The sequence below is a fragment of the Notolepis coatsorum genome (genome assembly GCF_963971535.1).
Source record: "Notolepis coatsorum genome assembly, chromosome: 18".
NCBI classification, from domain to species: domain Eukaryota; kingdom Metazoa; phylum Chordata; class Actinopteri; order Aulopiformes; family Paralepididae; genus Notolepis; species Notolepis coatsorum.
Window position 1 is genome coordinate 85946000 of NC_140182.1, and position 12397 is coordinate 85958396.

Sequence of the window (12397 nt, forward strand, 5' to 3'; positions counted from 1 at the left end):
GCTCAGAAGTACTCGACTGGGAAAACGAAAGTCACCCAACTCATCAAAGGTAAGATGATGAATGAAAAACTTTATTTAACAGATAATTGTATTAACAGATTACAGAATGGGTACAATACAGTACGGCTCAATACACACAATTGTTTTTTCTATGCCTATTTTTTGTATTTTGCACAATCAATGCGGGCGTGACCACCTGCATTTCACTATGTATGTGACAAATAAACCTCTTGATTCTTCTTGAGTTGTAGTATTAATATGTAGCCTACAGTGATGAAGGTATAAAGACACTATGGTAATACATTGATTGATTGCTAACTTGAACAGATTGCAGAATGGGTACAATACAGTATGGCGCAATACACAATTGTTAAGGGGATGCAGACCAGAGAAGGACTTCTTCCCCCATTTTCAATTCATCATAACATTTACAGTAAAATCAAATACATTTACAGATTACAACCTTTATTTAATGGTTAATATTTTGATAAAAGGTAATTTACTGTATTTTTATAGCATTTACACTTAAAGTAGGAAAACAAAAGTAACCTGTAAAATAATCCAGTGAATTTCCTGTGAAAACATTTATTTATTTACCCTTGAAAACTTCAGATTGTAGAATGGCTAGGTAAGCTGCCCTTATATATCTCCAGACTTCTGTCCTTTTATACTTGCTTTTTTAATACCAGACGAGCAGCAAATGGGATGCTTTTAAATGTTCCTTTGATGCAGTCAGAGCTTGGTAAAGCTGCATTCTCCCACTATGCTCCCTTTTTATGGAATACGCTGCAAGTAAAACTTTGTCTAGAGGCACTTCCTACTGTGAATGCTTTTAAAGGTATGCTACGATTAGCCCTTTATGAAACCTGTAACTGTTTTACCTGATGCTATTGCTGATTATGCTCCTTGCTTGCCACTGCACAAATGGCCTTCTGTATTTATATTTGAATTGTATGTTTTTTGTTTAATGCCCTGTTTTATGTTGAAACTTGTTGTGTGCCGTGTTGGTCAGGACTCCCTGGAAGAAGAGATCTTGTATCTCAATGGGACATTCCTGGATAAATAAAAAAAAATACAGGTTTTTTACAGGCAGCTCCATTGGGAGGGGGCGGGGCCGGGGGGAAGGGGCGGGGCTAAAATGTACACGTTTTTTAACCTGCCAATGTTGACAGCTATGGTCTAACGTTATCTAGCTGGCTAGCTACTGATAGCTGGTGATCAACAAATGCTCCAGCAATAGTCGAGTGCATGATAAGTTACCTCCGTTGACTCGGTAGCTCACGTTAGCTCACGTTAGCTCTAAACTAAATAGTTCACTGAGGCGTTGTCTTAACGTTATCTAGCCGGCTAGCAGTAGCTACAGATAGCTCCTGATATCAATGTCTTATAACATTGATTCGATGCGTATTCAAGCTGAGGGCATGCTGAATGTGATTTATACCAATAGGGTCCAGCTGCAGCGCCGGAGAATCCTGGCCGTAGCTGGAGGCTACTCGAGTACACACAGACAGTGGAGCTGTTTGCAGATAGTGAGCATTTTGACTTGTTGCGTGGTGGCGATGTCTCGCAGATAATACAACTACAAGTATGATTATATAACATATATTTTTTATAAAAAAATAAAAATAAAATTATATATATATATATATATTTATTTTTTTTAATACCAAAAAAACTATCGATATTGGATCGGTATCGGCCGATATGGCTCAAGACGATCGGTGATCGGTATCAGTGGCAAAAAACGTGATCGGGGCATCCCTAGTTCAAACGCACACACACTAATAAGCATTGGAGGCTTTTAACCCTTTGATCGCCGGGGTTAAATTCATAATTTACCATCCCTCGCCAGCCCTATTTAACATGGAGAAGTTCCCCTTCTTTGCAGGGCTATAACTTTTTAAATTGTATTGCTAAATTGACATTACCATGGCCCATTCAAAGTCCTATATCTATTGTTCAGGGTGTAGCAACGTTATACTTTTTCATTCACATATTCATACTAAAATACGGTCTAAAGTATAAGTATGTTTTTATCGTTTTCTGCAGCTTTCTCCAGAACTTGATTTATAGCACTAAATGCATTATATTGATGATCAAATACAGTTTGATAGCGATCGGTGCCAGATAAAAAATTTCAACTGCACGTACTTCTAGAAGTTACTACGTATGATCTGATGTTGACCGGATGGGCGGGGGGTCGTTTATAATTCCGTGGGCAACGTTATATCATTCATCTAGTGTGGGTGATATGATCATTAGAGCAGTTAGTATAGAAGACACCGTAGCTTCCTCTCGCCGTTGGCAGATGAGCGTGGAACAGAATTTTTTCTATTATGGGATGTGGAAATACCCGATCCATTTCCAGGTTGTATAATAGTATATACGTCCAAATCATGTTTATCGAGTTATTGGCAACGGATCGCTATGTATTGTGTCGAGCTCGAGTCCCGGGACCTATAGCGAGTGATCGGACCAAATTGAAATGAGCACCAGCTTCTACATCCTGTTTCTTCGGCTGGGCGATCCGCCGATCGGCCACCAGATGGCGCTCTTGAACCGTTAGAGAGTTGACAGGGGCTCACCAGTACATATAATGTCTCCGGGGGAGAAATATGATTTCGATCACAGATTTTTGAAATATTGATATCAAAGACGCTGTACAGCGTCATCGGCAGAATAAGCATGGCGGGGAATGACGTGTTTCAGCGTCAACGGCGATTAAAGGGTTAACCAGGGCCAGACTGGGGAAATCATTCAGGCCAGGAAATATAGTGCAAAATATAGCCCCAGTCAGGCCACTTTTTAAGCGGGGGGTCCCCCACCAGGAGGTTACAAATGTGAGGGCTGTGTGTGTGTGTGTGTGTGTGTGTGTCTGTGGGTCATGAGCAGGGACTCTTAAAGTTATCCGTAAAACGGACAACCACTAGACTGCTTACGCAGATATCTTAGGAGAGGGGAAAAATTAAACAGAAAACAACCTTTACAGGTGGAAATCTCAAAGTGAGTAATTAAGAAAATAAATCAAGTCGCAAAAAACAGGACTACTCTCAATAAAGAGGTATAGTATAAAAGTAAATAAGCCACAAGGACACCTCCTAATAAAAGGAGTTTATATTGGAAAAAGTAAAACAATAAACCTCCACTAAGGGAGTTTATGTGTAGAATCACGTGAGTAGCCTAAAATAAGAATGACTACCATAAAGCTCAATTCTGAATCAGAAATCAGACTACACTTCAATATAATGAACGTGACCAAAAGGACAGCCAACACTAGGAAATTAAAAAGCAGTCGACACTGCGATCTCCAAACTTAAATAGACTCCACATGGCCATAGGCACAGCTGCACTGCATCAGGTGTAATCAAGCCCACACACCTGCCGACCCATGAGGCGATTACCCACAGGGAACAGGGATTGACAGCTATCCCTCACAGAGAGGTGAAATAAAGCAAAAATAGACAGCTGTCCCTCACAGAAAGGTGAAATAAGGCAAAAACCATGACAACAAAGACTTCATTTCCTGCATTCTGGTGCAGGAATTGTTTTATTTGTACCCTTTAAATGCCAGTGTTTGTGATGACATGACTGCAAAAAAAATAACAAAAATTGCAATTGGCCCGCGGGCCGCGAGTTTGAGACCCCTGGTCTAGATGGATGATGTCCCATCTGTTTGTTTGTCTAGAGTCTACGTCATACAAGCTCCTCCCCTGAAAAGACCAGCCTGGGTAGAACCGCGCTGCTTCCTTGCTTAATCACATCGAGGTTGGTCTCTCCCCGACACCTATAATGCAATACAAACACAACAGGTGCTCGAGTCCTAATGCTCTCCCCTGCCTCAACCTGTCAGCTCCAGGCTGGCACAAAAGAAACACTACCAGCAGCACTAACCCTAATTAGACCCAGACAGAACAGAGTCTCCTCAGACCCAAGGGTCATTTAAAAACAGCTCACTTCACTGCTTTAAGAGAGGGAAAGCGTTGGTAGCTCCCTGTGTTTAGTAGAGTTTGGTACTCTGGAGGAAAGTAATGACAATAGTGTTAACAGGCTGAGGATATAGGCTGGTGGTGGTGCTGGATTTAAAGCCTGTGTAGTTTAATGATGGTGCTGATGTCTTTCAAAGTATAGGGTAACAGAGTAGATATGCCACAGCTGATTTGGAGTGCTTTGTCTGTGTACGTATAGGAGCAAGAGCTGAGAGGATGGCTAGATCTAGATACATGGGTAGATAAGAGATAGATGTGAGTGAATGAGTGAATGAGTGAGTGAGTGAGTGAGTGAGTGAGTGAGTGAGTGAGTGAGTGAGTGAGTGAGTGAGTGAGTGAGTGAGTGAGTGAGTGAGTGAGTGAGTGAGTTAACTCACTAGGTTGCCATGGCGCTGTGTGAGTGAGTGAGTTAACTCACTAGGTTGCCTTGGCACTGTGTGAGTGAGTGAGTTAACTCACTAGGTTGCCTTGGCGCTGTGTGAGTGAGTGAGTTAACTCACTAGGTTGCCTTGGCACTGTGTGAGTGAGTGAGTTAACTCACTAGGTTGCCTTGGCGCTGTGTGAGTGAGTGAGTTAACTCACTAGGTTGCCTTGGCGCTGTGTGAGTGAGTGAGTTAACTCACTAGGTTGCCTTGGCGCTGTGTGAGTGAGTGAGTTAACTCACTAGGTTGCCTTGGCGCTGTGTGAGTGAGTGAGTTAACTCACTAGGTTGCCTTGGCGCTGTGTGAGTGAGTTAACGCACTAGGTTGCCTTGGCGCTGTGTGAGTGAGTGAGTTAACTCACTAGGTTGCCTTGGCGCTGTGTGAGTGAGTGAGTTAACTCACTAGGTTGCCTTGGCGCTGTGTGAGTGAGTGAGTCAACTCACTAGGTTGCCTTGGTGCTGTGTGAGTGAGTGAGTTAACTCACTAGGTTGCCTTGGCACTGTGTGAGTGAGTGAGTTAACTCACTAGGTTGCCTTGGCGCTGTGTGAGTGAGTGAGTTAACTCACTAGTGAGGGATTTGGGGTGCTTTTTCAATGTATGTGATGTATAGATTGGGGGAAGATGGTAGCATCTAACGGTGCCAGGTCAGAGAGGGCAGAAATGTGTTTGGCTTAGCAGAGGTTGGTTCAGAACGGTGACCAGTGGATTGAAGACACTGCCAGCGAGGGTGTTTGTTGACATTCCTTGGAAGAACATCTGAGATAAGACGGAGTGTCTCCCAGAGCGAGGGAGAGCGGTTCACAGTAGAAACTGCATTTTAATGTGTGAAAGGTTAGCAGTTGTCATGACAACACGTCGCATGACAACCAGAAGGCGGGGCCGTCGTTGCGACGACGAACATCTATAAGTCGAACGGTGTTTCCGGGTGGAGGGCAGACTAAAATCTGACTGAGACTAAGAGGGAAGGAACCAGGAGAGACTCTTCCTCCTCCACCACGGGGGGGGGGGAAGGGAGAATGCCACATCATCATTACAGTAGCTTCGGCTAACACGAGGAGGGTTCAGGCTAACGACCAGGCCTGACCACTATTGGACATAACAGCAAAGGGACAATAGAACACACCGAAAGATCATTAGAATAGACTCTTCAAGGACGATACAATTTGATAACATCCGATAACATCTGATTATGAGGTTCTGTTTATAGCAATAAAACAACGCTTTTCCTCATAAGGTATCTCACAGTGTCGAAGTGTCGAATTCTTACGGAGGTGGAGAATTAGGATGGTTTATGGATTGCACTAACGGGGGAGATAAGGATCTTATCTACCAGTATCGGAGACGTCAGGACCATTAAAATGACACAACGCAGAGGAATTGGATGGAGGGCCAAACAGACGAAGACGTGATACTGGCCAGTTTGATCAGGATCTTACACTAGGTTGCCTTGGCGCTGTGTGAGTGAGTGAGTTAACTCACTAGGTTGCCTTGGCGCTGTGTGAGTAGTGTAAGATAACAGTGTTTCTAGCCTTTAATCATTTAATCCACTCGTCACCTGCTGCTCCGTGACTGGCCTCCGTGTTGTGTCATTTTACTTGGATATCTCATTATCTGTCTCACACTGTATCAACCCCTGTTAGTCAGGGCTGTACACTGCGACGAGATGATCGCGAATTGCCCCTTTAATTGGCCGTTGCGATTGGTAAATATTATCTGGGGGCGGGCTTGCGAGTAGTGCTTTCAAGCCTTGCATTCGCATTTCACTCCTAAATTATCCAAGGCGTGTGATGACGTCACTCACGCGAGCTGAGCAGTGAGCACTCAGCAGGTATGATCAGCGGGAACAATCGACTGAGCACTCACTCTGATAGACTGGCTGACTGTCTGATTTAGTTATGAAGAAAAGTAAAGTTAGTATTGCTTCATATTTTCGACGCGTTCGACCTCCTAGTGAGCCGAACTGAACTGAACTCAGACACACGGAGAGAGCTGCGGCGTCTGCTGCTCCTCCTCCCTCCCGCACCCGTGGCTGTTGTAAACACTAGTCTCTAGTGGGACACTGGGACCTCGGTGAGCCTGCCAGCCGGCTAGCTACTGATAGCTCCTGATATCAACAAATGCTCCAGCAAGTCTAGTAGTGCATGATAGCTCGTGTTAGCTCACTGTTCAAAACGAAACGTCCCATTAAACTAAATAGCTACAGATAGCTCCTGATATCAATGTCTTATAACACTGAGTCGATGTGTATTCGAGCTGAGGGCACGCTGAAATTGGCTGAATATAGTCAACAGGGTCCAGCTGCAGCGCCGGAGAATCCTGGCCGTAGCTGGAGGCTACAGTATAGGGTCCAGCTGCAGCTCCGGAGAATCCTGGCCGTAGCTGGAGGCTACTCGAGTACACACAGACAGTGGAGCTGGTTGCATATAGCGAGCATTTTGACTTGTTGCGTGGTGGCGATGTCTCACAGATAATACAACTACAAGTATGATTATATAATATATATATTTTATTAAAAAAGAATATAACATTTTCTTTTTCTTTTTTTTAATCAAAAACAATCGATATAAATAATGGTAAAATTGTTATTTAAAAATGTGCCCCTAAATAATTTGCCCCTAGTGAAAAAGCTTAGCGTACAGCCCTGTTAGTACATCCGTAGTCAGAAGAAACGACACTGCAACGTGATCTATTTCCTGATGTTTATTTTCATAAACATAGCTTCGTACGAGATGTAACCCATTCTGTAATGTCCTTGAACAGTCTTTGTTGAAAAACTAAATTCATTATTCTCCACCGTCTCTTCTCTCATTAGTCCAATGGTTCTGAGGCCTCGTCGTAGCCAACAACCATTCCCTGTTAGCCGAAGCTAGTGATGATGTGGCACTTCCCCTCCCCCACCCAGCGAGGGTGAGGAGGGATTTCAAAGTCTCTCTCAATGCGTCTGCTCGATTCCACGTCGTGTCTTAATCTAACTTACCCCGGAAGGAACTCACATCTCATAACGTCTCCCCCTAGCAACAGGCCCCGCCCCCTCTTCTCGTTACTACGTGACACGCTACCATGGCAACGGCTGGTCACCTTTAACACACTAAACGTCCGTCTCTATCTATGTCAAACTCTCCCCGTAGCTCTGACCAAACCTGCCTCCACCAGTGCTTATCAGTGTTTACCGTAATTCCTCTAATAGTAACCCCGGCTTGTATTTGTTTCAACTGTAGCGGCTACCAGGCTTGTAGTAGGAGGAGGCATGTATAAGAGAGAGGCCTATATTTCTAATTTTCAAACAGATCATAATGAATAAATCAACATTTTGTGTCAGTTTGAACCCAGTAAAATGTACTGGGTTAATTGATTGAAACCAAGTACTGTATGAAATACGGTAGTAAACAGTGCAATTACAGGTGGTCAAATAAAGTAAAATAGTGCAATCACAATACTGGTATAATAATAATAATAATAATAATAATAATAATAATAATAATAATAATAATAATAATAATAATAATAATAATAATAATAATAATAATAATAATAATAACTTCGTTTTATACCATTCTGAGGTAGGCTTACTCTCTTGGTAAACATTAACACCATACCATTATATGGTATTTACTGCACAGCCAGGCCATCATATAACAACAATAACAAAATATATTGCCTATGGTAAATCTGTTGAGGGAAATACCGTAAGTCCTCTAATATACATGAAACCCGCTTGTATTAGGAGGCCGGCTTATAATTGCTTAGCTCAACAGCGCACCCGGTCATTAATAGAGACCCGGTTTTTAATTGAATACCGGTTACTATTAGAGGAATTACGGTATGTTAACAAGCTGCCGACGACCTCGGAGCCCAGGGCTCTATTAGCCTGTGGCTTCCAGTCTAACTTGAAAACACACACCACTAAATACTGTCCTCCTCATCTGAGATCTAATAGCAGATGCTGTCATCCACCGATATTTTACATTATATACACATTGAAAAACATAGATTCCTTCAGTAGGGATGGGACATTTTTAAGACAAATCCAGATAGAATGATCGCATGCTATACTCGAGTGATCGTGTATTACTCATAAAGGGGGGGAAAACTCAAAAAAAAATTAAATGTATTATAATTTTTTTTATCTTAACTTTGTTCATTCACGTATATGTTTAAAAAAAGTTATATTTTTTCATAAATATTATTAATAATTTAAGATCTATTTTTCTCATAGCTACGAGTAATCGATCGATTACTCACGCCCATCCCTATGTGTGAGTGAGTGAGTTAACTCACTAGGTTGCCTTGGCGCTGTGTGAGTGAGTGAGTTAACTCACTAGGTTGCCTTGGCGCTGTGTGAGTGAGTGAGTTAACTCACTAGGTTGCCTTGGTGCTGTGTGAGTGAGTGAGTTAACTCACTAGGTTGCCTTGGCGCTGTGTGAGTGAGTGAGTTAACTCACTAGGTTGCCTTGGTGCTGTGTGAGTGAGTGAGTTAACTTACTAGGTTGCCTTGGCGCTGTGTGAGTGAGCGAGTTAACTCACTAGGTTGCCTTGGCGCTGTGTGAGTGAGCGAGTTAACTCACTAGGTTGCCTTGGCGCTGTGTGAGTGAGTGAGTTAACTCACTAGGTTGCCTTGGCGCTGCCCTGGACGCTAACGGTCATGAGGGGGATCCATGTGCCACGGTACTCAAAGGCAGCCTGGGTGGTCAGACTGCTACCCACACCTCCTGCCCCGGGACCACCCTGCGCAGCCCCCTGAGACCCCGAGCCCCCTAGAGAGAGAGAGAGAGAGAGAGAGATGAGTGGATGAAGAGAAGAGGAGTGAAGTAAATTATTTAAAAAAATTTAAAGGTAAGAAAAGGGAGAATGTCTGATAAATTTAAAGAAAGAAAAGTCCTCACTCTATAAATTCAATTTGTACTTATTGCCAACAGCAACTCAGATATGTTAAAAAAGTAACTATGAATCGTTGATAACATTGGGTGAATGCATTTACCCCTAAAAGATTAATTACAGCACTGTGCGTGCCGTGAATACATTTTCAGTATGGATGATCCTAGTGGGAATCAAACCCACTAAATAATAGAAACAGAGTCCACAAAATAGACTATTCTCCCATGAACATGTATTGCTATACCCACCACATGTGACGTTTTGAGCGTATCACTTGAAGTAGAACAAACGTCACATGTGGTGGTAATACCAGTAAATGTTCATGAGAACATAATCAAGTCTAGTCATTGAATCAAACACAGCTCTACCCATTGACCTACAAAGGACCAGTGTATGTCTCAAAGCTAGCTGCTGCAGCTGTGGACTGACCGACAGGGGCGCTGCTGGCCGTGGGGTTGCCTGCATTAGGGACGATGAAGAGGGACTGGATGAAGGAGCCCAGGGCGTTGACGATGTCCCGGAACACCTTGGTGGAGTGTTGCTTCATGTCATATGACTGGCAGAAGGACCTGCGGGACCGGGAACACAGGGGGCACAGGGAACACAGGGGGGACAGGGAACAGAGGGGGCACAGGGAACACAGGGAACACAGGGGGCACAGGGAACAGAAGGACAGGGAACAGAGGGGGCACAGGCACAGGGAACACAGAGAACACAGGGGGCACAGGGACAGGGAACAGAGGGGGCACAGGCACAGGGAACACAGGGAACAGAAGGACAGGGAACAAAGGGAACAGAGGGGGCACAGGGAACACAGGGAACACAGGGGGCACAGGGAACAGAAGGACAGGGAACAAAGGGAACAGAGGGGGCACAGGGAACACAGGGAACACAGGGAACACAGGGAACAGAAGGACAGGGAACAAAGGGAACACAGGGAACAGAGGGAACACAGGGAACACAGGGGGCACAGGGAACAGAAGGACAGGGAACAAAGGGAACAGAGGGGGCACAGGAACACAGGGAACACAGGGGGCACAGGGAACAGAGGGAACAGAGGGGGCACAGGGACAGGGAACACAGGGAACAGAGGGGGCACAGGAACACAGGGAACACAGGGGGCACAGGGAACAGAGGGAACAGAGGGGGCACAGGGACAGGGAACACAGGGAACACAGGGGGCACAGGGAACAGAGGGAACAGAGGGGGCACAGGCACAGGGAACACAGGGAACAGAAGGACAGGGAACAAAGGGAACAGAGAGGGCACAGGGAACACAGGGAACACAGGGGGCACAGGGAACAGAAGGACAGGGAACAAAGGGAACAGAGGGGGCACAGGAACACAGGGAACACAGGGGGCACAGGGAACAGAGGGAACAGAGGGGGCACAGGGACAGGGAACACAGGGGGCACAGGGAACAGAGGGGGCACAGGGAACAGAGGGGGCACAGGGACAGGGAACACAGGGGGCACAGGGAACACATGGAACACAGGGATAGGGGGCACAGGGGGCAAAGACACAGGGAACACAGGCACAGTGAACACAGGGACAGGGAACACAGGGGGCACAGGGAACACAGGCACAGGGAACACAGGCACAGGGAACACAGGGATAGGGAACACAGGGATAGGGAACAGAGGGATAGGGAACACAGGGATAGGGAACACAGGGATAGGGGGCACAGGGAACAGAGGGATAGGGAACACAGGGATAGGGGGCACAGGGAACACAGGGATAGGGAACACAGGGATAGGGGGCACAGGGAACACAGGCACAGGGAACACAGGGACCACAGGCACAGGGAACACAGGGACAGGGAACACAGGGAACACAGGGAACACAGGGACCACAGGCACAGGGAACACAGGGAACACAGGGACCACAGGCACAGGGAAGACAGGGAACACAGGGACCACAGGCACAGGGAACACAGGGAACACAGGCACAGGGAAGACAGGGAACACAGGGAACACAGGCACAGGGAACACAGGGAACACAGGGAACACAGGCACAGGGAACACAGGGACCACAGGCACAGGGAACACAGGGACCACAGGCACAGGGAACACAGGGAACACAGGGAACACAGGCACAGGGAACACAGGGAACACAGGCACAGGGAACACAGGGAACACAGGCACAGGGAACACAGGGACCACAGGGACCACAGGCACAGGGAACACAGGCACAGGGAACACAGGGAACACAGGGAACACAGGGACCACAGGCACAGGGAACACAGGCACAGGGAACACAGGGAACACAGGGAACACAGGGTCATATGGGCGAGTTAGATCAGTGGTTCTCAACATGTTTCATGTCAGCAACACCCATTTGTTAAGATATTGTCCCAGAAACCCACATCTGAGAAGATATTTGTTGTTAGATAATCCAGAATTCCCTAAATGTCTATACTGTAGGTGGGGAGATGACATAGTCACTTATACATTGTCTCATCGGGCTAAATTCTAGGGAATTAAATAATAGTCATATCAAACTATTCCCCTCCTGGCTCCCCGGACCAGTTATATTATGACGGTTTCAAATGGCAGAGATGCTCAGGGTGTAATAAAGGACGGAGCAGTCTAATGCTAAACCGGTTAGACAGGTTTCACTGATGAAAGCACGACTCATCGTCAGTCAGCATGCTTCCAAAAGGAAAGCGCATTTTAATAGCCGTCTGTGTTAATATTTAGGTGAGATAAATGAGCGTCTGGGAATGGAATAAATAAATAGGAAGAAGGAATTGTGTTCCGAGTTTTGCGTTCCAACGAGGCGTTGGGTTACAATTAATAAGGACGGGAGGGAGCTCCGGTGCTGAGCCTGTATGTACCGTAGGAGGTGTGGCTGGACACACAGCCTGTGGACAGACTCCACGGCCACTGCTCTCAGCCACTGGGGCTTCTCTCCGTCCAGAAACTTCACCAGCAGCGACAGGAAGATCTCACACTCGGTCACCTACAACACACACACACATACACACACACACACACACACACACACACACAGTATACAGTAAGTCATTGGAATGAGAGGCACTTAAATGGCTTTTCGAAAGTGAAACATTTGCTTTTTGAAAAGTGAAATGAGGAAAAGAATGCCATATAATGG

The 12397-nt window shown here is 45.6% G+C and overlaps 1 protein-coding gene across 4 annotated transcripts in view; it reads right to left on the reverse strand.

Moving 5' to 3' along the window:
• mon2 (MON2 homolog, regulator of endosome-to-Golgi trafficking) overlaps positions 1-12397 on the reverse strand; it is a 144092-nt gene that overhangs the window by 54917 nt on the left and 76778 nt on the right. For all 4 annotated transcript variants that reach the window (XM_084335422.1, XM_084335420.1, XM_084335421.1 and 1 more), the window contains exons 9-11: positions 12120-12244; positions 9713-9852; positions 9015-9162 (exon numbers count right to left, since the gene is read on the reverse strand). In XM_084335422.1, the coding sequence (XP_084191548.1) occupies positions 9015-9162; positions 9713-9852; positions 12120-12244 (413 nt within the window). The remainder of the gene's footprint in view (positions 1-9014; positions 9163-9712; positions 9853-12119; positions 12245-12397) is intronic.